Source organism: Uloborus diversus, chromosome 4, assembly GCF_026930045.1.
Source record: "Uloborus diversus isolate 005 chromosome 4, Udiv.v.3.1, whole genome shotgun sequence".
NCBI lineage: Eukaryota > Metazoa > Arthropoda > Arachnida > Araneae > Uloboridae > Uloborus > Uloborus diversus.
The window spans coordinates 85293015-85320833 of NC_072734.1; the positions used below are offsets into that span (position 1 = coordinate 85293015).

The 27819-nt window shown below is 31.6% G+C and overlaps 1 protein-coding gene across 1 annotated transcript in view; it reads right to left on the reverse strand.

Annotated features, from left to right (window-relative positions):
• The window catches only part of LOC129221522 (DNA ligase 1-like), a 76113-nt gene that overhangs the window by 35771 nt on the left and 12523 nt on the right, over positions 1-27819 (reverse strand). Inside the window, exons 3-11 of the mRNA XM_054856014.1 lie at positions 22700-22820; positions 17794-18109; positions 16788-16827; positions 15593-15695; positions 11458-11602; positions 10893-11024; positions 10645-10722; positions 7264-7327; positions 7045-7185 (exon numbers count right to left, since the gene is read on the reverse strand). Coding sequence (XP_054711989.1) covers positions 7045-7185; positions 7264-7327; positions 10645-10722; positions 10893-11024; positions 11458-11602; positions 15593-15695; positions 16788-16827; positions 17794-18109; positions 22700-22820 — 1140 coding nt within the window. The remainder of the gene's footprint in view (positions 1-7044; positions 7186-7263; positions 7328-10644; positions 10723-10892; positions 11025-11457; positions 11603-15592; positions 15696-16787; positions 16828-17793; positions 18110-22699; positions 22821-27819) is intronic.

Here is a 27819-nt window from a genome sequence, read left to right on the forward strand (position 1 = left end):
GAGTTTAGCGTCAAGAGCTATTTCCAACAAAATTTGTTTGAAGTAAATCCGCCTTCAAGTACGGAATCTGCATTGACTTTCAGTTTCCCCGTATGTGCTAATGTTAAGGCTGTTCCAGTAGAAAAACATGCTAAACTTGACTCTTTGGAAACAGCGACAAAAAAATCTAATCGCCGGATTGCAATGAAACTTTTAACTATATCAGATGAATGTGTAAAGAACAACGTGCATGAAGTAAATTGGTGCTGAGTTACCTACATTTATTACAAAATGATATTAAAAAGTACTTTTTGTCAAATATGAAATATTTCTCTTACACACATTCATGAAAAATCAGCTAAACACAGAGATTCGAGATTTTTTTCCCTGAACCATAGAAACAATGTAGACGCATTGCAATTGAAATATTTTGTAAATATCATTAAAAAAATTTTAATGCTCACGTGTTCTGAAACTTACTCGATTCTGTCCACTAATCTTATAGTTGCCTAAAGTGCTAATAGATGGCGTCAAAAACTCAAATAAGTAAGGATACGTGAAATTAAGGTCTATTTTATTAATAGCTCGTTTTTTTTCTCTTTTTTATGCTAATAAATGATTCCATATGGACCATAAACTTTCTGTAAAAAGTTTCATTCCTTCGTATTCATCATAAAGCAGTCTAGATTTTTTTTCCTCTAAAACCAATTGTTCGTGATCACGTGGGGATCCCGCCGGACAAATATCGCCATCAGTTAGTTTTGCAGATGGAACCTGGATGGAACTAGATTTTTGCGAAAAATTGAGGCTTTCCATGCGTGTGTCTGAAGTGATGGCCAGTGGTATCGGATGTCAGTGCTCGTAGCTTGTGCTCGAGGCGGCAGTGATTGTAGTCGAGGAAAGAGAAAGGGGGGAGGGAGGACGTTCCCGGGTGTATTTTTCGTGTTGTTAGAAAATAGGTGGGTGAACAAGGAGTGGAGGGTTGGCCAACAAGTGCTCGTCGGAGAATCTTTCCTAATCCGCAATGAATATCTTTCTAAATTGACGCAACAAAGATTATTAAAATTTCGTGATATTTTATTTCAACAACGATTTTAACTATTTTTCAAGAAGTAATTAATATTTTCCAATGTTAACGAAGGACAAAGATGATCTGAAAATAGTTCTTATTTAATAAAAAACCTTGCTCAATCCATTTGCGCATATGTGACATTTTTGTGCATATATTTGCCCTTTATAACAAAGAGCAAATGTATTATATATGATAACATGATATGAACTTTCTAAAAAAAAATTTTTTAACTTGAAAAATAAAGATTTTTCCATATTGTGTGCGTACGCGTAATATGCTCAAATCATTACCTTTTAGAAAGTAGGTACTTCATATATTATGTAACGTTTAATAGCTTTTATATTTGAATGTATCGAAATTTTGAGACAAAGCTTAAAATTCTGGAAATAAATTGCAAATACAAACATAAAAATGTCAAATTTGTGCAAATGGATTAAGTAAATCTGCATCTCAATTTTATACTTTAAAGTTTTAGACTTGGAAAAGTAACAGATTAAGTAAGCATTAGATTGATAAGCGTTTATTTAAATTGCACAAGAAGTATTATAGTGTGATCAGCGAGTTACTGACCATCAGCCAGTAACTGGAAGTAACTTGTAACAAAGGTTTTGATTGGACATTATGAAGGTTACATACGATATACTTACAGAGACATCCAGAAATTTTCAAGGAAGTCGCTTTTCTTACTGGTGTAAATTGTTATCAGATAAAATGTTGAATCGCATTTTTCTAGGTTAAATTTAATTTTACAGGTTTATTTACTGAGATATGCTGATCATCCATGCTTATTCTAAGTGAAGGAAAAAAAATGCATTTAATAACTATCCATTTATACTGTTTGTTATGAAAGGTTAGTCGATTACATGCATTGATCTAAAATGCTCTCAACACCAGTAATTGACAAAAACGATCTACCTGTATAATGACATACGTTAAATGTTAGTTTTAAAGCTTTTTTTTTTATACCAAAGTAATTACAAACATTTTTATGCGAAAGATATGAATGTGTATAGTACAACTTTTATTGAGAAAAAATATTTTAACCATTAATTGACTAGCTTGGTTAATTATTAATGCTCTAGATCAGCTGTTATCAACCTGTATGTTGCGACTTCCAAGGGAGTAGCAAAGAATTTCTTATAAGGAAACACATTCAAAAACATATCATTAAACAGTTTAAAAACTAAAATATGTAGAGAAAAATTGAATCATTTTAGAGAAGCATCAATACTTGAGCGTAGTGGCGAATTTAAGAGCCTGATCCCTCAGCATTATTACATTTTGGTTTACGGACTTGCATCCCTACAAATTGCCGTGAAAGAGTCTCGAAAAAACCTCCCTATAACATTATCTAAAATTGTCTGAAAGTTCGTTTTTGGAACTTCAATATCGAATATTTTTTGTGAGAGAGTCTCTTAATCCCAACGCTCATCCTGAAAGATGTCATGTAATTGCGTTTTCAGGACTTAACTTTGGAAATATTCCGAAAAGTGCCCATAACGTAAAAATAGCAAAGAAATGGATTTTTAAGCTTTCAATTTCGGAAATACTTCGCAGGAGTGCCTTCTCTTCCTTTCGTATAATTAAAGACCGTATAAACAATCCTTTTCAGGACTTACATTTTTAAAAAAGTTACGCGAGAAATTTCGATAAGAAGAGAAGGGCAAGATTATTTAAGTTACAAAAGCTCCACCCCCCCCCCTTCCGAAAAAAAGTACAAGTGTACAAAATATTACCTGCACTTCATCGTTAGCATTTAAAATATGAAAAACAAAACAGAAAAAAAAAATGATATCATTTCTTTTTTTTTCCTCAATGCACCGGTGGAAATCGAACCCACAACCTCCGGCAAAAGGAAAAGTTTCTACCACAGAGCCACGAGGGCACTGAAAAATGCCTAATGAGTGAAACATCATTGCTTATTGCGTTCAGGTTGCTCAATGTCTTACGTTAGTCAAAATCTACATTCTTTGTGATTGGTAAATAGCAAGTAACGTGATTCTTTGCTGCGTTCAAAATTCATTCGTTCGAATTATTTGCATGCACAAATATAGGGTTTGTTTTTATTAATTATTTTTACTGTGTTTATTAATATATTTTTAGATGATAAATCTAAAGAGATCTAAGTTTGGTGATATTTTTATTTCTTTGTTTTTTTTTTTTTAATTTATTGGCAGTTTCTTTCAAATTGAAGAGTTACAAGTTATTATCATAATTTTAAACTTTCAACGCTTTTCTACGGTGATTTTGAATGATTCTAAGCTTATTTAAACTAGATGCTATTTTCTTTGAAACAGTAGTCATTATGTCAGGATTTTTTTAAAATTACTTTATGGAATATGCTTGGAAATTAGACTAAACTACGTGTGCACATTTTAACTAACGAAACAGAATCTTTCTTTTTATTTCGGAGTGGGAATGGAAATTTACATTGGCTCTTTGAGCTTTTTAATAAATTTTATAGCCCGAGCACAGCCGTTCGGGTACAGCTAGTAAAGCAAAAAATGACACTCAACACACAATTCTTCATGTTGCGTCGTAAAATGTATAGAGAATCAAAAGTGATAGCATTTGACTATCATATTGATATAGATCTCTTTTCGTATAGGAAATTTTTCAGTCACTGAAGTAACCTTCAAAGAACCAGTAACTACATATAAGACATAATAGATGAAAATAGTAATTCCTATTCCCGCCCCCCATTTTCTTTTTCTAAAAAAAAATATAAAAAAATTAATAAATAAAATAAGTAGGGGTTCGGGTTTAAATCGAAGGTTTATACATGCACCCGATTTTGTGACCATTTTATGTAGACCACAGAATTGTACGCAATGGGGGCGATGTCTCTCCAGAACATATTAAATACAAAATAAAATATATATACTAAATTTCATTTGCTATCTTAATTATCTTTTTGCATGTAACGTGAATAAATGTGAATAATACGGAAAGTTTCTTTCTTGAAAATCTATAATGCAGCATGAGATGCTTCCAAGCGTTTTTAAACTTTTTTTTAATAATATGATTTTTTTTTCCGGATATTGGTCGCATAGGAGTGTAATTTTTACATCGAAAAATTAGATAAAAAAACTAAGCTTGCTATTTCAAAATTTTCCAGGGGAAATGGCAGTGTTTTTCTTCACCACATTTTATAGGGAACAAACAACAAAATACGAACAAAAAGATTTTTTTTTATATTTCTAAAATCCAGGAGGTCCCAATGCCCCCCCTCCCCCTGATTTCTCAAATGACGGATCTGAAATCAACTCTGAAACAAAATCCAGGAAGGATAGATCGTTTTATTGATTTTTCAAATATTTTGGGGAGAATATACCCCCTTGGATCTCCCTTCTTGCTACATATTTTCCTGCTTTTAAAGTTTTCACCTCTCTAGCCCTTCAGAAGAATGCTCTTAGTCATAGTTAATACAATATTCCATTCTCCTCCAAATAAAAATGATGGCAATCAAATGACTACTTATCATCGAAGGGGGGGGGGGGGGGGAGTTCACTAATCTTGCTTAAATAAAAGGAAAAAAAAGCAGTATTTAATTAAAATTTCATAACGTTTGGGAAGCAGAGAAGTGCTTGAACTAAATCCAATAAATAACTTTGTTAACTTGGTTGTTGTTTTCTGCTCAAGTCATTGTGGCAAAACAAGACGCATGTTTTTTTTCTGATCAACGTTTTGAATACAACCAACTTTAAACTATAATACTCAAAAATAAACTGTCGTGAAATGTATGATAAATTTACTTTTCCCCAATCAAAATTGAACATTTATATCCCTAATATACAGTTGGCTCCCGCTCCAAAGCAATTCAACTTACGCCAAATGCCTATAACACGAGTTTTTCTCGAGTAACGAATGTTAGAGCTAACGCGAATTCCTCACCCACAACACGAAAACTTTTGGAAAGAGATCGTGGCGCAAAGTGACGGCTTCGCTATTTACTACTAAATATTACTTTCATGAATATACTTTCATCCTTTTAACATCACTAACTGCTCTAGTTCCCACCTAGTACTAGTCAAAACATCGCTTTGTTAGTGTGTATAAATAACAACTCCACAATTTTCTTTCAATATTTTAAATTCTAAATATGAAAGGTGATGAAATATTCTGAACCAAAGCACACTGTTTCATGCTAAGTTTGTGAAGATGGAAGGAAAAAGTGAAAGTTTGTGACAAGATAACGAATTCTTGAACGCTTGAAACACTAAAAAATGGTTCGAAGGCAGTGGTGGATTTACCAAGGGGGTGATGGGGATGACCGACCCCTCCGTAACTGTCATTTTTGAAAACCAATAATATAGAATTAAAGGAATTACTAGATTTCGCTATTAAGCAAGGGGGGCTCGAGCCCCCTTGGAAATTAGAACTTTGTTGCTTTTAGTACTTTTTTCTTTGTAAAAATATAAAAATATTTCTTCTACAGCCATTATTGAATAAATAATTAAAAATGTCAAATTTTAATGACTCTAATCTGTCCTGAAATCTGCCTCCATGAGGAAAATATCTTGCTAAACCATGGTTAAAATTTCTGAGGGGCCCCCCCCCCTTACAATTTTGCATATGGGCGCCCATGGCACCAAGTTTTCTCTGTAAATCCATGGTAATTTTTGTGGATCTTTGTCAAGAGCAAAAGGTAAAATCCCTCATAAAGATTTAAAAAATGTGACCTTTCAAAGACAATTTTCTTTTAAACTGTCCTAGTCTGATTTAAAACTTTCCAGTCTTTTCTATTACTATTTAGCAATTTCTATAAATGCAGCATAAAGGAAACAAAGCTTCTAAAGATTAATGTTTCAAAAAAAAAAAAAAAAAAACTACATTAGATTGACAACTTTTATTAGTAGATTTAATAGCCAAAAAGAAGACATTTCTAAATTATGTTGCGGTAAATTTACCGAAGTTTCCGCGGTTAAAAAGTTGAAACCTTGGTATAACGAAATCATTTCTGATCAAAACTTCAAATCGAAGCAAAAATGCTCTCATCTCATTTCGCTGCAGCGGTTTTGTTTGCTTTTCCGATTCCTTCACGCTGTCAATGCCTGAAGGCACTTGAGGGGTGTGTTTCGAACAATGAAAGACATTCCTCACTGACTCCTCTGAAGAACAATATCTCCCCTTCACACAAATTCCGGTTCAGAGGTCCTTTTTTCTGGATGTCGCGTAAATCCTGTCAGTTGTAAATCTAGTTTGCGGCTAAAACGTACAGCGAGCATGGTGCTTTTGTCACAACCAGGGTGCAACATTTTGTGCCATCTATTGGATAAAGGGAGTTTTTTTCCTAAACAGGGACACTCTCAAGGGATTTGAACTGTTCAAAATTGAATGGGAAGTTGTGCAAATCAAAAAGATATTTCAAATGCGTGTTTTTCATCAAAAGATTTTCCTTACAAAGTTTGTTTAAAGCAATTTTGCATCTAAGTTCGGAATTGCCTTGAATTTCTTCGCAGGCACTGTTTTTTGAACTGTTCAAAATTGAACGAAAAATAGTTCAAATCAAAAAGTGAAGTGTAGGAATGAGAACAAGATCTATCAAACAAAAAAATTGTTCAAATCGGATTATTCATTCAAAAGTTATTGGGGGGGGGGGGGGGCAGATAGAAAGACCAACAGACAGTTTCCCCCATCTGAATACCCTACTTTCCAATTTTTCAAATATTTATTATTTATTTTTATTTATTTATTTTATTTATTTATTTATTTTAGAAAAATACTCTAGACCACTTATTATTTGCAGAGCAAAAAAAAATGTGATCTTTGTGTGAAAGATCAAAGAATTCAAAATTTAAGAAATGGCCTTAAAATGGTAATTTTTCAAATTTCTCTATTCTTTTTCGAAAGAATCGACATTTATGTCATACATACTTAAAAACTAATAATGCACCTGAACAGAGCATTTTTATGTAGCAAAAATTTCATCAAATACAATTTAAATTAACATTGCATTCTAAAAGAAAATATCTCAAAGGTTTCAAACCCACCTAGCTGATGTATTTTCAATGAACTCTAAAGTTTTAGCAAGAGCAAGATATGGCACTTTTTCGCTATGTTTCCAAAAGGCATCATCTATGGGATGATATCGGTCTTTTGAAGGATCATATAAGACATTGCTTGAAGAAGAACTAAAAAACAAAGTTTATAAATCAAAATAATTCCTATTTTAAACAATCCTTATAGTTGTTCATTAAATAAAAACACACCTTTTAGTTTTGTTTTTACTATTAGGCTTTTGAACTTTATCTTCATCAGATTTCTTTTCAGTTTCTAAAATAAAAACACAATTGAAAATCAAGACTACTAAATCTTTATATTTTAAAACTTTATAAACACAATAAAAACATTTTCAAATTTTCACTGGCATAATTCAGCTGCTGAAAAATTTTATTTTGAAAACAGTCATTAATAACTGGTAGATAAAAATATAAAAGTGAATATTTGGCAAAATTGCACGAATTCACGGATTATTGCTGCTTTATTTTTTCTGTTGACAGAAACACAAAACTGTAGCACACAAACATTATTTGGAAACATTATTTTAGCAGTCAATGCCAGCCTTCAAGAGGGAAAGAAATAAAAAGGAGGGAAAACTCTTTGGTGCATCTGTAATAATAAATTTAACCAGTGGTTGAAAGTAGCGCGCTACAAGTAGCGACGCTACTGTAGTAGCTACATTTTTTAGTAGTTTGTAGTGTAGCGCACTACTTTTGAAAAAAAGTAGAGTAGCGAGTAGTTCGCAGCAAAAGAAAGTAGTTTGTAGCGATTTCTGAAAACTACTTTTAAATAAAATTTCGAAAAAAAAAAAGAATCTGAAAAATACGAGCTGACATCAGACATATTTTGACGCCATATGTTCTATTTGTTAGACCCCTTTGGCATCGAAATGTTCACATTTCCCCAATATTTGCCTTCAGTAGAGTATGACTTAGAAAGAAAAGAATAAGCTATAACTGCCAAGTAGTACCCCGTTTGTGTTTTCTATCAGCAGAGAATGTCCTGTGGATGAACATTTTAGATGTCAATGAAATTATTGTGCCAAAATATCCTCCTAATGTGGAAGCTACTGTAGAGAATGACACTGAACTGCCCTGGTCGGCTAACAATAAATATTACAATGTCATAGAAATGTACGATAACAGAACGATTTGCCTGCTAAGCAAAAAGGTATGAATGTCATCGGCATTTACAGTCGAATATCAACTTACGCGAGGGATGTGTTCCAAGACTCCCCACTTAGGTTGAAATTTCGCATTGAGGAAAAGAGTATCTATACGATTTTTTTTTTTTTTTTTGTGACCATACCAATTATTTTAGAAATTTGTAAACACCCCTCACACACACACACAAACTATTTCAACCCATTTCTTAACTTCATTTTTCCGAATTTAAACGTAGAGAACTGGAATTTTACTGTATTTGAAAAGAAACTTTGTTATTGAATAAAAATACGGTTAGGGTGCACAAAATCAATGGGAAAGAATGGCATAAAATCAAACAGTACGGTACGTATAGTATGTAGCAAAAATAAAACGCAGCACTGCAACAGTACTGTACAGTAGATACAGTAATTATATTCGACTTACTTTTTAGTAGTTCAAGAATATTGAAAATCTTTAAATTTCATTAGTTGTCAGAAACTTTCTATCATTCCTTTTAAAACTTTGGATAAACAGCCCGCTTATGTGAAATAATGTTTCATCAACTTCATATTTAGAATTAAAAAGATGCGGAGTGGTAATTTGTAAATTAACAAAGCGATATTTCGACTAGTACAGTGTGGAGTACTTTTGCTTTCAGTGATGCTAAAAGGAAAGTCCATTCATGAAACTAATATCTAGTACCTAATAATGAAGTTGATACTTAATCCTTGCGATTCCCTTCCGAAAATTTTCGTGTGATGGGGTGAGGGATTCGCGTTAGCTCCAAAATCGTTGCTGGAGAAAAACTCGCTATTTAGACATTTTGTGCGAGTCGACTCTTGCACATTGAAGTAAAGTAAGCATTTTTATTTATATTTCGGATATTTATAGATATTTTATTATAAGCACTCGTACCGTTTGGGATATATTTAAAATTTCTTTTTTCTTTCTTTCTTTTTTTTTTTTACTGATTGAGTGTCGATATATAAACAAAATAAATGTCAATTATTAAATATCGTAAGTTTTTGAGGTCATTTGGTAAAATTGAAAAATGCTCTTATTTCATTTTATCAGTAACTTAAGAAAGGAGATCGTATCCAGGTCCTGACCCCAGCTTGAAACTCAAAATTAATTAACTAGTTCCTACAAAATATAAGTACCTGTAAAATTAACTCCTATAATGAAAGTTAAAGATTTTCTCTTTTGTTTAAAAGATGTTTTTCACCAACTAAATCAATTTTATGGACATATATGTATTTCTATATAACATTTCTATCAAATTATGACTGAATCAACATATTTACATTTTCAAGTAGCCGAGTTGAACTTCTTGAATGAAATATTCACTGTCAAGAATTAATAACGTGAAGGATGAATTCCTTCAACTTTTTAAATCCTTTTTTGCAGCAAATATTCGTGAAAAATGTTTGGAATGACAAATTGGCTCGGTAAAGGAATGAAATTATAAGTAATTCTTAGGACTATTCCATTTTCAAATGAGCCAATTTATTAATCTAAACCAGTTTTTTAATTTTTTTCTTTCAATCCTCAAACGATGTGTATGTGTATGATTTTTATTTATTTATTTTTTTAAAAGTAGCGAAGTAGCGACTACTTTTCAAAAGAAGTTTGTAGTTGCTACATTTTGAAAAAAGTAGTTGTAGTTGTAGTTAACTACATTTTGAAAAAAGTAGTTGTAGTTGTAGTTCGCTACAAAAAAAAAGTAGTTTTTCCAACCACTGAATTTAACCAATCGTAACACTATCTATATTTTTTCTTGAACAAACTGCAGTATAGTTATACTGAAATAATAAATAGCGTAATATTGATGTCTTAATTTTGGGGCATCAGACCTTGAACACCAAGATCCACCAAACTATAATCCTATGTTTTATTTACTGAGCTACACACAGCAATACAAAAAATATTTTCATATATGCAAGATAAAAAATAATAACAAACAATAAAACTATTTCTAATTGCTCTTAAGTCACTTGTGAGTGACAGACAAATGTTAGTTTTGAAGCAGAAAAAGATGTCAAAACAACTTATCTGCAAAATGTTACTTTATGCACACTCTGTTATTAGTAATAATTTTCTCCATGAGTACGGCAAAGGAAAAAAATAATTTATCATTACCACAAAACTTTTTTCCCCTTGCAACTGACAGACTTTTTCAATAATGTCATAACATGGCATTCAACAAGCCGAGAATATGCAATTTATTATAACATATTTTATGTAACAGCAATTGTTTTCCCTGGCTTACATTGAAACAATATCATGTAACAACCTTCTCACAGTCAGAAAAAAATGGTAGAAAATGTGCGACTATAATTTGCATGAACAATGAACATGGCAACATAAAATTACAAGAACTTTACAATTTAGGGGGAAAAAAATATGATAAATCACAAGTATATTTGAATGAAAAAAATGTATTACTGAAAAATGGGTGAATGGATTCTTTTTTAGTTTCTTCATGTTTTGATTTTTTGGGAGAGTCTTCAGAATCTTTTTCATCTAAAGGGACAAAATAAAATTAATTTAAAAGTTAAAGTAAAAAAGTCCAGAATCATCATATCGTCATATCAAAGCAACAGTAGGACATCTTATTTATTTCTGGAATTAGATGTCTTACTCTTGCTCTCAGGCGATGATATTAATATTATATCATATATTTTTAATTTTACCAGAATGATCAGCTTTTGCTTTCTCTTCTGTCAATGAGCAAACATTGTCACTTTCTGACTTAAGATTTTCCTCTTCAGGTTCTTTTTTTATCTCTTTATTAATAGTCTTTGAGGATTTCACTTGTTTTCGAGCTACAAAGAAATAAATAACTGTTACATACTGTAAATCTTACAGCTTTTATTGCATTTGGTATGCATGTCTGTGAATTAAAAAAAACTAAAACAAACCTTAATTCATGCCTCAAATATAAGATCTAAAACATGTGCTGATAACCTTCTTTGAGTGTGGATAAACCTCAAAACAGCCAAAATTTGAGCAAACTTTGCGTATGAAGCATTTTTACCTCATATTTCAAAGTCAAAAATAAGGAATATTTCAAGAATTTTGAGTAAGTTTTAGAGATTCATGGAAAAATATTTAAAAAAGAAAATTTTTGAAACGGATTATTGTTTGATACATTAAAAAGCCTTCAGAGATTTTTAAGCCCAGGCATAAAATAAACTTAACGTAAAAAAAGAATTTATTTAAAAAAATTATAGACATATATATTTTCTGTATAGAAACCTGTCTTTCTTTTGGGAATGTAATCAGAAGTAGAAGAATCTTTGTTAATCTCAATATTTTTCACTTTTTCAGAAGCAAGTTTTTCTTCATCCTTTGAAACATTTGTAATGACGGAATCAGTAGATTTTTCATGGGTTTTGTCCTCCTAGAAAAAGAAAAACATTTAACATCTATTATGAAAAATAATAGTTTTTTCTTTAAGTATTAAAAACAAACATGAAAAATAATCATAAATAAGTTCAAGACTAGGCTATACGATTTGCTTTCCAGTGAACGAAAGAAATGCAATTCAGTTTGAAGCTCCAGAATAGCAAATATCAAAAATATTTCATCAAAATAAAACCGTATAATTTGTGTCATGTTGGCCTACAAATACATGTAGAATACATACAGGGCTGACAACCTCTTTAGGACAGTAGTAAAAATTAAAAAAATGTGTAATTTCAAGTGATTATGTGCAGTCTTCAAATGTGGCTCAATTACCCCTCCCAATCCCCCACTTTAAACCTCTGCAGTGGAAGTATGAGTGCATGGGATATAAAACTTTCATATGCTTAATCACCGTATATACTCGCGTATAGGTCGATCTCGCGTATAAGTCGACCCCCCCTTTTTCAGAGAAAAAATCCAGAAAAAATCTAAAACCCGCGTATAAGTCGACCCCCACACTTTCCAAAAACATCGCGAATTATTTTCAAAGTAATTTCAAAATAATGAACACATTTATTTACAAATAAAATAGGAATTAAATAGGAAAACATTTCTAAAAGCCTTCAAACTCGGATTCCGAGTCGGACGCAAAAAAAAAGTTCATTAAAGTCCGCTTCCGTCATCACCGTGTCATCGTATACATCGGCGGCTGCAGAATCGTCAATGACTTCAGAGGTTGCGTTCGACGAACCTCACCGGTAAACCGGTAAGTAACCAGTTACTAACCGCGGCGTTCTATGATCAATCGGTTACCGCAGCGGTTACTATTCTAAGCAGTTGATTGGTTGATTTGAGCACGTGATCATTAGCTGTCACGTGATTCACTAACCGGTCGCTCCCGGTCGTGCTCGTCGAACGCACTCTCAGTCTGAATGGCGTGACTGTTGACGATAAATATTTTCATACGTTTCACGATATTTGTTAATTGCTGATTTGATCCTTAATAAAGAAGAATAAAATTATCTTTATTTATGTGTATTATTTAGGTTTTTTTAGTTATTATTTTTGAATAAGTTTACTTTTTCACACGATCAACTTATCAGCAACTACCTGTAACCGCACATCGGCATTTCTCGTAGCTTCCCAGCTCTCGTTGATCGGAAAAAAAATTTCGGAAAATTTGACCCGCGTATAAGTCGACCCCCCTTCCTTTGATCTCATTTTTTGGACAAAATTTCTCGACTTATACGCGAGTATATACGGTAAGAGTTTAATTGAAATACGCATTATACAATACGAACAAATTAGATATCCTGCTCACCCCGAAGAAAAATGAATTGAATGAAAATACCCATTTTAATTAGAAAACTCTAATCCAACCAACAGAAGAAAAAGTATTTAACTAAAATACTTATGTATTTAAAAGAAAACCAGAAATCCCTCTCTCCCTGACTTACATATTTTGAGTTTTCCTGCAGAAACTATAGTTAGGGCAAATATAACCTAGTAGCATTGTGGAAGCTACAATCAGCTTTATCTCATGGTTTTCAATGTATCACTGTTTCCCTCCTTCTCTGGTTGCCATAGTTGGAGATTATCTGCTCAACCACAGGCAAATTTACATGCAACGAGAAACATGAAAACTTTTGCTTGTTTTCCAGACAAGAAAAATCTAAAAACTTTTGCCATCCAAATACAAACAAGACGTTAGAGACAACCTCCAAATTTATGAGATTTGAAAGTTGAAATTTTTACCCCATAAATAAAGAACAATATATAAAGGCAACTTTGGCACTTTTCCACTACAGGTACCTGATGTTGCACGTTATTAATATTGCCGATTATTTTTTATTTTATTCACCGCTGCTATTACTTGCTTGGTAGTATATGGCACTGCTGCAATTACTTGCTGATACCATATTGTTGCCCCAGAGCAACGGTAAGATATCTAATCCCAGAAATAACTCTAAGATATCTTACTGTTGCTCTGAGGCAACAATATGTCATTTTGTATTTTTAATGAACTTTCAAACAAAACAAGATATTAAACATGACTAAAAGTTCCATTAAAATGAAAAATCGTTTGCAAAATAATTAAAATGAGCTATTAAAAAGGAAATAATCGTCACATAAGAAAACAGGGTTGCCACTCAATTTTGGAAAAAAAATTCCCTGTGTTTTCCCTGTATGAAAATAAAACATTATAAACGAGCGAGCACTGATTATTTGGAAAAGAACATTAATATCTTGATAATTTCACCACAGGGTAAAAAAACGAAACACAAATTTTTAAATAAATAAGGGAAAATAAATACGAATTCATAATAACTGAAATAATAGCATGGTGGTTGAATATATTCAACTTTTTATTCAAAAAAAAACTTCTCTTAGCCATGGACCTAAAAGTGTTTAAGTGACCCAGAACAATGATAATTGACGACTAATTTCATACACTCTAAATTATCATGAAATTCAAGATTCTATTTCTATGATAAATATTTTAATATTTACTTTAAAAAAAACTTTCAAGCAAAATTACCATTTTTTATTTTACTTTATTTCTGAACTTGATTAATATTCTCATTATAATTATTACTATTTATTTAATTTTTGGTAGTTTATATATTTGGGAATTGATTTTTGTAACTATAATTTAAGAAGGAAAAAAAATTCCCTGTATTTTCCAGGTTTTTGAGGAAATTTTCGAAATTCCCTGGATTTTCCCTGTTTTTTTGTTGATTTTTGAATTCCCTGTGTTTTTCCTGTTTCTTCAGGTTTCCCTGTGGCGTGGCAACCCTGGAAAAGAAGTCATTAAATAAAGGGAAAAGCTTGATCAAAATACCCATCCAGTTAAATAAAACGTTACAAACTCCATTACAATAATGAATCATCTGTCAAATAAATGTATAAAAAAAAACTAAAACAGAATTGATGGCCAGAATGTAAAATATTTGCCAACACATTAACTTAAAACACTGTCTTTTATTATCTAAGCAGTTTTCTTTCAAAGCAGAGAGGGTACATGGGTTGCTGTAAAATTTAAACAGCCCAATTCTAGTGAAGCAAACATAGAAACTTACTGGTCAGTAGATAACATGTAAATATTAAGATTGTTATTATTGTTCTTAAAAAAATGCAAAATATGTTTTAATTAAATATTTATGACTTAAGGTTTTCAATTTTCAAATATATTCGTTATTTTTTGTACATGAATGAAGATTTGAAGGTACTGTTAGTACAGCCATACAACAAATGCATAGTTTTAGTTTTGAAATGTGTAGAGCATAGTAGCTAGATAAATGCATTTTTTTTTTTTTTTTTTCATTCTTTGCTACAAGCAACCATCTTGAAGCACTGCGATATTTCAAAAACGTTAAGAAAAAAATCTAGGGCACCCCAGCAATTACTTTGCTTTAATATGTGGCAATCTAGGAAAACTTTTCATTGAAGTTCAAACAAGGATCGTCAGAGATTTTTTTGCTTGGAGTGAAATTACTGATGTGCTTAGTTGGGTTAGTTTAAGTTTGTCACCTTAGTCTATTCTCTCTATGGACACATTATGCATTTCAACATCATTTTAAGATCTTGTTCTTTGAAAGTGATGTTGAATAGAGGCTCCAACGGTCTGCACATTACACAAACAATCAACAAACTTTGAAAACTAGGCTGCAAAACACATATTTAATAATTAATATTTATTCAAAATCAATCACTAGAAATCGAAAACAATCGTTATATGTAAATTACACTAGGCCAATAGTTAATTTACTTTTTAATTTTTCTATTTACTTTTCCAAACATAATGTCTTAAAAATTTAATGTCTTTAAATTCAATGATTTTTTCCACTTTTAGGAAATTCCCCATAATTCCTTGATCTTTCAAAATATCAAATTTACCACATAATGCCAAGATGCCGATGTAATAATAACAGTATACTAAACATTTTCATGAAATAATTTTTTGAATCATACACAACTAACTCACTTTGTTGTTCAGATCGTTATCTTCTTCGTCACTGTCTAACATTTGTTGAACTCGCTTCCGCTTGGAAGTTTTTACTGGACTAAATTCTACATCAGCCTTTTTTCTATTAAAAATAATACTCTGATTAACAAAGTGATACAAACACATGCAGTAATCATATTAAGTTATAAACAAATCATTAAGATCAGCAATCAATATGAGTATTGCTGGGTCATTATGAATGAATTTTTTATTTTAGCAAAACTTATTTTTCCTGAAATAATTTAATTATAACCAGTACTCATTGTTCTTTTTTTCAGCAGGGTACCTTTAAGAATTTAGGTTGATGTATGTTTAGTAAATTTTGTAAGCAGCATACAGTGATTTTCAATCAAGCAATTTTAACAAAATATACTTTCAATAAAAAATGTTTAACAATATTACATTGTCGTACTAAATATGCGAAAACAAATACCTACACTATGTACATAGCAAAAACCAAAATATAGTATGTAAACTATAATAATAAAATTATGAAACATATCGACTAAAATTAGGAGATCCAGGAACTATCACTATACAGTAACAGTCTATCCAGCCTATTTTTATCTATTGAGCATTCAACAGGCTAATCAGAATTTTCGTTGGAAATGAGGGGAGGAAAAATGTGGGCTCTTAAATTTTCCCTCAAAAATTTTTCAAAATTTGAAGCATTTCACTTTTGAGATATTTTTAGTTAGCATTACAGAAGGGAGCATAATAGGTCCTCCCCAGAATTTTTTTGAAATTGAAGCCTTAAAACGCTTTTCTAATAAGCCGTTGCTTGGGGCATTAAGGAGACCTATCATCTCCCCCTCCTCCCATTGTTTAAAAGAACCTAGCAATATAATTAAGCATTTTTGCACGTATTTTGATGTTTTCCCCCAGAAAATGCATCAAATTCACTTTTTGTCCCCTCCCCTCAGAAAACTTTGACATGAAGGGACAGCAGTTTAGTTTATATTTGATGAAATTAGGAGACAGGTCAAGTTTTGTGAGCCACTGCTTTAGTTAATAAACAGTTTTGGGAAGGGTCAGTTAAAGAAAATAAATTTCATCTGGCCAGATCCGTAATGTTGCAATAAATAGAACAAAAATGGAATTAATATAAATAAGCTAATAAAATAGAATGCATGCATATAATCCATTTACCAAGAGGGTAAAAATAAAGGATTACCTTTTAGAACATGACTGAGAAGAATCTTTTGTTTCTGCACCTACAAAGAAAACAAAACTAATTTATAAGTTCATAACAACTTGTTTAAAAGAATTAGAATTTAAAAGTTAAAAGCATACAATTTTCTTACAAATGGAATTTATAACTGTCCGATTGTTTAAGATTTGTGGGAATCCCTATTTCTTTTTATTTAAAAGTGTGCACGGTCAAAAGTTGAAACATTAATTCATAATTACTAATAACATGAACTATATATTTGTGAAATTAATAATCTGAAGTTACAGCTTCAAAGTTTCATATAACCATCTGTTGCAAAGAAAAAACTGCGATAAAAACAATAATACAGAAAAGAATCAATACATAAATAGTTCATAATTTGTGCACACAGTATAAATTATTTATAGGTTCATAAAATGTTAGTAAAAAATAATTCATAAACAGATAGTTAATAAACAATCTAGGTATTTTCATTCGCAAACTTTATTTTTTAATAAAGTATAAAACACTTTTCAAATACTACGCTTTTGATATTACAAACATTGTCCGATTGCAAACAAATGACCCTTGTCAATTATTTGAGAAAATGAGTCCATTCCTTAAAATAGGTGGAGAAGGAAGAAAGGACGTGTACCATATTTTGGAATTTAGCAACATTTTAGAGATATGAAAAAAAAAATACTCCTAGTATATTTTCATTATGTGATTATTTAGAATCAAAAATTTTAAGTTGAAGACTTGACTAGATTAAGTTTTGCATTTAAAATTTGCTTGAGTTAAGCCATAAAAAAAAATGAATGATCGCAAACCGCAGACAATTTGTAATCATGAGGGTGAAAGTTAGTCTTTCTACATTACTATTAAAAACAACAAGCTAGACTTATTCTTGTTGTCACAGTAATCTGAAAAATCTAAGGACATCAACTACACTGAAGTGAGGACAATAAGCAACTTGTGACTGCTCAATAAATAAAATTCTATACAATTTAATGAAATTAGATAATTTTACCATCACCATCAGAAAAATCATTTTGAATTTTTTGTTTAAGAGGCAATTCTTCTGCAGTGTCATTTGATGCACTTGTTGGATCAGAATTCTTTTCTTGCTTAACAGACTCAGAATTCTTTTCTTGTTTAATTACAGACTTAGAATCCTTTTCCTCTTTAAGAGAAAACTCTTCCACATTGCCGTTTAATGTTCCAATGGATTTAGAATCCTTTTCTTGTTTAACTATTGGCTCAGAATCCTCTTTTTGTTTGAGAGGCGACTCTTCAGCATTACCATTTAATGTACTTTTAGGCTCAGAATTCTTTTCTTGCTTAACCTAGCACAAGAAAAACAGCATTAATTACATTTTAAAAGAGTACATATATTAAGAAATCAACAAGAAATGAAACATACTATTCCAAATATCAAAAAGTATAGGATAATGAATGCATTATTACCAATGCTATAATTTAATGCACAACAATGAAAATAATGTTTCGAGAAAACAAGAAACTTCTGTGGGATGGCAAATGATGTGTCTTTCAAGGATTGAAGACATTGTAACTCCGAAATACATACAGTAGAATCTCGTTTACATGGATAAAATTTGAAGCTTTAACAAAAAATTATGTACACATGATCACTTAAAATTACGATAGCAAGAATGTAACTATATGTACGCCCAAGTGGTGTCCCCATAGAGTAAGTATACTCCATATACGCCGTATACTCTCAAACATTTTTTAGACATATAGCATATACCCACAAGCTTCAAAAATTTTCATATTATGACATACAGAATGTGTATAAAAAGTAACAAGACTCATTTTTTCCTGATGCGACTGTACCACTCAAGTGTGCAGAAATTGGTTATGTCGGTGGTGGGGGTTACTGGTGAGACTCACTCCGGTCCGCAATCGTCTGGGAGTCTTTGTTCGGACAGCATCGTCATTATAGTGGACCTCTGTTGTAAATGTCAATTCAAGTCCCAAAATGCAGATAACATTTGAGCAGCGTTACGCGATTAAGTTTTAGGTGGAATTTGATAAATCGGTCTCAGAGGCTTCAGAGATATGTAAGCAAGTGTTCAGAGATAATAGCCTGTTGAAAGCACATGCGTTTTGGTGGCACAAGTTTTTCAAAGATGGTTAGGAGAGCATCGAGGATGAATCTCAAACAGGATGTCCGTCAACCAGAAGAATGTACTCAAATGTGGAACGTGTGTATCTTGGGCTAAATTCGGACCACGGGTTAGGTGTGAGAACGATTGCAGATGAAGTTGGACGTTATGAAATGACAGTTCACAGCATCATCACTGAAAACTTGAGAAATGCTGGAAACAATTGTGTAAGCCGGACATTCACTTTTTATTATGATTAAATGAACAGTTAATGCATAGATTGTACAAGTTAAAGTAGTCAAACACCTCTGCAGCTAAACTATAATGATGAAGAGATAGACTGACCTTACTTTATTCAAATGACACACATGTTTGAACTAAAAGACAGTGGACGATTCTTTATTAAGAAATTATGTGGAAAATTGTTTTGATAGTTTTTTTATGATAGCTTATAACCCATATAACCCAGATTGTCCAGATCATCTGGATTGTCTTTGGTCACTGTTAGGCCGGATAAAGGAGAATCTACTGCACATGCAATTTAATTTGCATGTTTGTGTACCATATTTGTTGTTACTGTCAAGCATGATATTATAGAAAAAAGTAAGAGGAAATACAAGAAATACAGGAGTGCAAAAATATGAAAAAGGAGGAAAAATATGAAACAATATTGTGGTAAGATAAATAAATACCTTTGTGCGAAAAGTAAAGTAAGAAACAACAACGCCAGAAAATCAAATATGCAGATTACTGCAGACACGTCTTTCGGCGTTACAGGGAATGCCTTTTTCAATGCAAAAAGGAATGAGTTTATGGATAAAAAGACATCCGACAAAAGCCAAGAGCAGATGAGCATACAGCTTAAAAGATAAAAATAGCGGATTAGCCAAACAAGAATGAGAAAATTATAATCCGATAAGGAACCAATAGGAATGCAGACAAAGGCCAAGAGCTCTCTCTGAGGTACAGTAAACCTGAAAGAAAGAATTCAATTGGACAAAGATTAAGCAAAAAGAAAATGTCAATAACTGTAAACCACAAGAAAGGGAAAGCTGCATGGAAGAAAAAAAAACACCAAGAAATGAAATAAACAAAAACTTCCCGAAAAGGAAAAAATAAAGATAAATAAAAGAAAAGGGGAAAAATGTCAACTAAGACAAAAAAATTAAAAATAAACAAAGCAAGATAGATCAAAAATGAATGGAAAAAATGGATGGGGAAAGAACAGTGTTAAAGATATGGGAGCCAGACATTGAAAAAATACGGAACTGCTTTAAGATCATTAACTAAGTTAGAACTGTTCCTCAAAATATGGAAAGATTCCCAAGAGTCAAGATCTGGTGAATTAGGGCATTTTTGGATAATCTGATAACAGTTAAAATCAAAAGAGCAATTCAAATCCCAACAATGTTGAGTAATACTAGACTTATTTAATTGTTGTTTTTTCACATAATTTGATGCTCTTTCAAGCAAAGTTTTAAAGCATGACGAGTCTGTCCAATATAGGCAAGTTTACAACTACAATTCTGCTGTGAGTGTTCAACCTTCTTTTTCAAAGCTTATTGCTCCTATTGAGAAAGCTTTTAAATTTAGTGCCTTAACTTCCTCTCAAAAAGATTCGGTTTGGCATCTTATAGCTTCTAATATTGACTTTAACTCAAAAATTTCTAAACCTGCAGTTTTTAAAACGGCTAATACTGTTAGCCGTTTTAAAGACTTAGTTTATAATTCTGATCTGGTTGTTACCAAAGCTGACAAGGGTAGCCAAATTGTTGTTCTTGACAAATCATCTTATGTACGTGCTTTAAAATCTAGCTTGAAAGAGCATCAAAATTATGTGAAAAAAAATCAAAAATTAAATAAGTTTAGTATTGCTCAACATTGTTGGGATTTGAATCACTCTTTTGATTTTAACTCTTATCAGATTATCCAAAAATGCCCCAATTCATCAGATCTTCACTTTTGGGAATCCTTTTATATTTCTTCCATACTTTGAGGAACAGTTCTAACTTAGTTAATGATCTTAAAGCAGTTCCGTATTTTTCCAATGTCTGGCTCCCATATCTTTAACATTGTCCTTTCCTGTTTATTTTTAACTTTTTTGTCTTGGTTGACATTCTCCCCCTTTTCTTCAATATATCTTTATTTTTTCCTTTTCGGAAAATTTTTGTTTTTGTTTATTTTGTTTCTTGGTGGTTTTTTTTTCTTTCATTCAGCTTTCCCTTTCTTGCGGTTCAAGGTTATCGACATTTTTTTTTTTTTTTTGTTTAAGCTTTGGTTTAATTTTTGTCCAATTGAATTCTTTCTTTCGGTTTTACTGTACCTCAGAAAGAGCTCTTAGCCTTTGTCTGTATTCCTATTGGTTCCTTATCGGATTATAATTTTCTCATTGGTGTTTGGCTAATCCGCTATTTTTATCTTTTAAGCTGTATGTTTATCTGCTCTTGGCATTTGTCGGATGTCTATTCATCCATAAGCTCCTTCCTTTTTGCATTGAAAAAGGCCTTCTTTGTAACGCTGAAACACGTGTCTGCAGTAATCTGCAAATTTGGGCTTTTTCTTACTTAAATATTGTGATAGTTTATCAGCTCATTACATTTAATTCATATTGCAAGAAAAATAGCAAATTAACCATCTAAAAGTTACTATATATAAGTTCACAACTGTTCTATTCTTCACTGCTTATTCTTAAAGAGCATAGAATTTTGTTTAAAAATATCAATTTAAGACTTTCATTTGAATGAAAAGAATTTTTACTTGTTTCCCCTTAATAAAGTGTAAAATTTACTGAATATACCTTGCCTCGCGTTCAATCTTCGAGTTGAATAGAACCATTGCTTCGGTCACTCGTCTGGTCTGCTAATTCTACATCAGCTACCAGTTTGTTTCGCACTCTTGGCTTCCTTAAGAAGTTTTCCATCTCCAGCTCAGTCACATCTGCAACTCAGTCACTTTCCTATGCCGGGCTGATGAGTGCTAATAAGCACGAAACTGCAGTCCTCGGCTGGAAATGACTGAGCTGGCGGCGTATTTCAAGTATAGAAAAGAGTGTTGTTATTGATAACTTTTAGCTTCTAATAATAGAGACAAACCCCCCAGGGAAGGGTCTTAGTTCCAAAAGTTTGAGATTCTTAGTTTCAAAAATTTGCATTCATTTTTCACACGTGGTGCGTTTAGCCCAATGTATTCCTGAATGTTAGTTTTTTTTTTTTCGGAATTAGAAGTCCCCCATTTGGTTTTTAGTACAACTTTTTGGTCTTTTGATGATAGGATAAAGTTTTCTCTGCTGATGAGTTCTGGCTTCATCTACTTAATTTACTTTATTTTGTTATGCATTCTAGTGTGCTTACTACTATATTTGTGTTTATATTTTCTACTAGTGGTACAAGCACGGCTTTGCCCATAATAGAAAATTAAAAGGTCTTTTGGTTCGCCTGTATATTTACAAATAATGTATGGTGATTTTTCTCGCCCATTGGCTTGTACCCATGTTGCGGTTCCACGTTATGATAGTTTCGTAATTTACTTGTCCATTTTATGATATTTTTGTTCTTAAAATTGGATTGGGAAAAGAAGTACATCGAATTTTTGAAAAATCGCTTTGAGGTGCAAACCCCTATGGTACAAACTAACTTTGTGCAAAAATTTCATGAAAATCGGCCGAACGGTCTAGGCGCTATGTGCGTCACAGAGATCCGGACAAAGGACATTCAGCTTTATTCTTAGTAAAGATATTTGCACTTGAATGAATTCGACTATAAAGTATATAGATTGAAACAAAAGGAGAGATATATTTCATACACTAACTTTCACAATGCCATTTGTCTTTTTAGTATCCTTAATTTTACTATTCTTGTCGTCAATTGAAGACCTTTTCCTTTTAGTGGCTTTTTTTGAGGTTGTCACTGAGTTGGTTATTTCTTTGTTTCTGAAAAATAAATTAAATAAATAAACTAATTGATCAAAAAAGCATACAAAGTCTTGCATATTAAAAATTATGTGCAAGTGGTCAACAAATTTACTACAGCAATTTCTAGCCGTTACATCCTAAATTGTATACTGGGCATTTCACTCAAAAATATATATATACAGAATTCCAATTTGACATAAGAACATAAATTGAAGAGCAATTGGTTAAATCAACAACATGGTTGAGAGTTCAGTGACATCATGATGCTATGAAGAATATCAAGTCTGGTTGGTTGGATATTCAGCCGTAAGACACTGGAGGATAAAGAAATTGTAAATAAATAAGCATCCTAGTTTCAATTAGGAAAAAAGAAAAAGAATCACGCATGCTGAAGTTGATTCACAATTTTGAGTCCTGACTAGAGATGTACAATTTCCGGAAATTTTGAAGTGGTGAAAAAAACCTTTTTTTTTCCTCCTTTTTTTTTCCCCTGGAAAAAGCGGAAAAAATTAGAAAATTTGTTTTTTTTTTTATGAATAGAAATAGGGTTTCTTAATTTTTCTTGGAACATACAAAGGGTTAAGCATTAAAAACATATGCAATCCACGCATCTTTTGTTTTTTGCTTAACAGAAATACACATAAAGGTAAGTTTCATTAGAAAAAATAGCCTTTTTGTTTTATAATCGAGAGCTTTCTAAGTCAAACACGAGAAATAAGTCAAATCGTGGTTCAACAAATAAAATTGGGTAAGGTGTGTCTACTCATAACAATTAGGTTTTGTATTTTAGATGCCTTTGAAACTTGAAACAATAATAGGAATAATTGACATTCAAACATGATTGATATTGTTTGAAAGAAAAATAAGTATGATTTCCCTCCCTTGCAATGTAATTTTACTGTCTGAAAATGCTTTTCAGTTTTGATTTTTTCCAATCCAGTCTACGTCCAAATCAAAACTAAATTGCTTTTTTTTTTATCTTCCCAACAGAAACCCCAACCAAAACTGCGTAATGGTTTCTAAAGCTGAACCAAAACTCACGCTAAAATTTCAGTTAACTATACGACCGTGGTAAGCATAGTAGTAAAAGTAGTCATATCAGCACTTTTGAACAAAATTGAGATATTGTAACCAAGTTGTTCCCTGTTTCGCATTTTGCTTCATAAATGATGTGTTTTAGGGTCATTTTATCGGGAACTATTTTTTAGAAAAATTCTGGAAAAAAAAAAGACATCTGAATCAAATATATGGAAGAGCCAAACTTTAAAATGCACTATCTCAGTTTGAGCTGAACTGCAGATTTCACTTCTGCTCTTAGCACAGTCGAGTATGTAGAATTTTTTTTAAAGTGGTGTTTAATTTACTGCTATGTGAATGTATAATAATTAAATTCTGCATTTTTTCAAAACTTTTCATTTACGTTTACGTTTTGTTCAGTGCTATGTAAAAGTTAGTTGGGTTTCGTTCAATGGAATGCAAAAGTTAATAATAGAATAGATATTAGGGTGTCCCCCCCCCCCCAAAAAAAAAAAAAAAACGAAAGCTGATTTTTAAAGTCGCATACCCTCTTATATTTTCCCTTTAAGGTCAAAAAAAAAAGTTAAAAAAGTTTCATACAATTTGAACAATGGCAACCCATATAAAACATGCACCAGAAAGTGTGAACCAACACTGTGTACTAAACCGAATCGAAAAAATATTTTGGAATTTGAAACTTCATGTTTATAAAATGTTGCCTCTAAGCTGCACATGTACCACAAAAATATTTATCCAAATCAAAAAAATATTTAGGTGTCGAGCAGGCCAAAAATTTATAATTTTCTTCAAAAAATGAATATAATTTCTCTATATATTTTTAAAAATATGAGGTAAATTTTAAAAAATTATCAAGACACAAAATATAAACAATAGAGTCGATAATAGCGTTAAATAGCAATTTCTGCTCTCTTACGATACTTAAGTCTCCCACATGGTACTCAAAATATTTATCTTTTCAATTTTAAGTTAAATTTTTCATTTTAAATATATTATTTTTGTTTTTCATTTGCAAATGTTGATTTGAAAATGTGTTCACTAACAATTTTTGCACTTGATATTTTATCTTTTAACTGTATATGTAATTTTTTAAAAGGTAAATTGAAAAAAATCAATTCTTTTGAAGAAAATTTTAAATTTCAGGCCTCCTGTTGGACACCAAAATATGTTTAAAATTTTGATAAATATTTTTGTGGTACATGTGGGGCTATAGAGGCAACGTTTTTTCATCAGCATAAAATTTCGAACTTCCAAGAAAAAAAAATCTTATTCGGCCTAGTAGGTTTGAGGCTGGTTTACACTTTCAGGCACAAGTCGGCACGGGTAGCCGTAGTTTAAATTACATGAAACTTTTTTTACAATTGTTTAGATCTAAAAGGAAAAATATAAGAGGATGTGGGACTTGCAAAATCGACTTTCAATTTTTTAGGACACTCTAACAAACAAATAAATATATAATTGATATTATTGAGATAATTTTGTGGAAAACAACATTTTTTGGGCAAAAAGTATTAAATATTTTTTTATCTATGTATACAAATTTTATTATCATACAACAACTTGCATTATCAAAATTAGACAGTATTTTAACATACAAGGAGGGAGTGGGGGGAGAAGGAAATAACATCAGAATTTAAGTATGAGATCTACTAATTTTATCACTTTTGATGAAAATTTCAGTTAAAACTTTCTGGAAAATTGAAAAAAATTCAATTTTTCCGAATCGGAAAAAAACCTCTTCGGAAAAAAAAACGGTTTTTTTCGGATTGTTTTCATCTCTAGTTCGGACATAAAAAATCTACAAAACATAGGTACAAATTAGTCCAATTCTAAACTCTCTAGTCTCAGGATAGAATGTTTTATAGTATTCAACAATATAAAGATTTAAAAAAAAATACAATTTATAGATCTCGAAAAGAATGTAAGCTGATAACCTTTTGAAATACTTTACTGTCAAATAGGACTTCTTTTTGTTAGCAAACTTAATTTCTGCAATCCGCGAAGCCTTTTGGTAAAATAACTTTTAGTTAAATTTCATGTTCGTAAGCAAGAAAAAGGTTTTCAGAAAATTCATATTGTTTACAAATGGTATCTACTGCTAAGATAGCAAACTCATTTGGAATAAATTGTAATTTGTAATTTTATTGTAAACAATTTGGGTTTGTATTTGAATGTAAGGTAAATGCGTGCAAGATTCTTTATTAATTACATAACATGTTAACATGATTATTATTTTATCAAATCATGTATCAAAAAGGAAATTAAGTTCGAATTGTCAATAAACATAAGCTAAATTAGCCATTTACTATATTATTTTTTATTTTTTGGAAAGATTTCATTTTTTATTTATTTTAAATTCATAAATCATACTTACAGTATAACTCCAATTTAACGATTGTCAAGGGACTGGAAAAAGTTATCGTTAAATCAAGGATATCGTTAAATGGAGGAGCATACATATTCAATGCAATCAAATCTGGACCAGTGAAATGAACCATTAAATTGAGGAAATTGTTCATTGATGTTGTACCGTACATAAATTTTATGTTGAATGGAAATGCATTTACATTTCACAAAGTAGACAAACATTTTCTATTTTAAATTGGCATAAATTTATATTTTATAGTTAAAATTTTTTTAATCTAATATTTGGTAGTCGGCAAATTTTGGTATTTGGTGTTCTCTAGAAGATATACTGTAAAAGCACTTAATTTTGTAATTTAATGATTTTCGCAAACTACTACTAGCAATTGCAAAAATTTTAGCCTCACAAAATACTTTTTTGTCAACTTTCAATTCTGTTCATATAAAATCGGAAAAATTTTCAGATCCCAAAATCATTGATGTCATCATTTTACCGATAATTACCACTTTCAAAAATGAGTACTTTCACTGTGCTCAGAAATTTTGTGTTGTTATAGCCGATCTGTGAAAATTAAAAGGATGTGCGCTGCTGCAAGTTTTGTAATTAAGAATCAAATAAAATTGCTTCAAGCTGTTGCTCTTCACAAATCTTAATGTAGAGTAAGAAACTGGGACAAACCTTTAGGCATAGAAGATATTTACTTTTCCAGCTTTAATTTTAAGCCTTGCTGGCATTTCATATTTGTAACCTTTTATAATGTCTCTCTAAAATCCCGTATTTTCAACAGAAAAACATACACAGGACAATAACGAATGTATAGGGCAAACTAGGGGGAGTATTACAAATAAACACCCCTTTTCTGTTAGCAATAATGCTAAAATCAGAACATTTACTTGATTCTTTACTATTTACTTATTCATGAACTAATTTTTTTTTTGGTACAGATGTGATATCCCCCCCCCCCTCCTTTGGCAACCTTCAAATTTTTGCACAAAATTGAAATATTTTTCCTCGCCAATGAGGCGATAATTTTTTAAGCATGCTGCCAAAACTAATCTGTATTTGGCAACACAAAGGCAATCTTAGATCTGTTCAAACTTGTTAATTTGTTATCAGTTTCACGCAGGAGATATTCTTGTTTTTTCGTGCAATATACCTTACAGGAAAGCTTATTTTGTTGTTAGTTTAAATTCAGTAGTTGTTTTTTGCAGTGGCCTGTCTAACAGTACGCAAACTAAGCAGCCGCAAGGGTCCCCGTAATGGCACAGGGCCCCAAAATTCAGCGATGCAATAGGGACCAAAGCTCGACTGGAAACTATTAAGCTCGAACAAATTGGTTTTAAATATTACCAACTGTAACTAAACTAATGAGTTATTTTACAGTCGAGGCCTGAGTTACCAAAAGGGTTTAGGGGCCCCCACCCAAATTGTTTCACCAATATTTTGAATTACGATGCCAATGCCATAGAGCCTTGAAGTTCGGCAAGCATCTAAACTGAAACTGAATGAACAAGTTTTTTTTACAGCCGGGGCCTGATTTACCAATAGGCCCATGAGTTCTACTTTACGGGCCTCCAAAATATGCTCTTTTTATGCCAAAAAATTGACTTCCGAAAT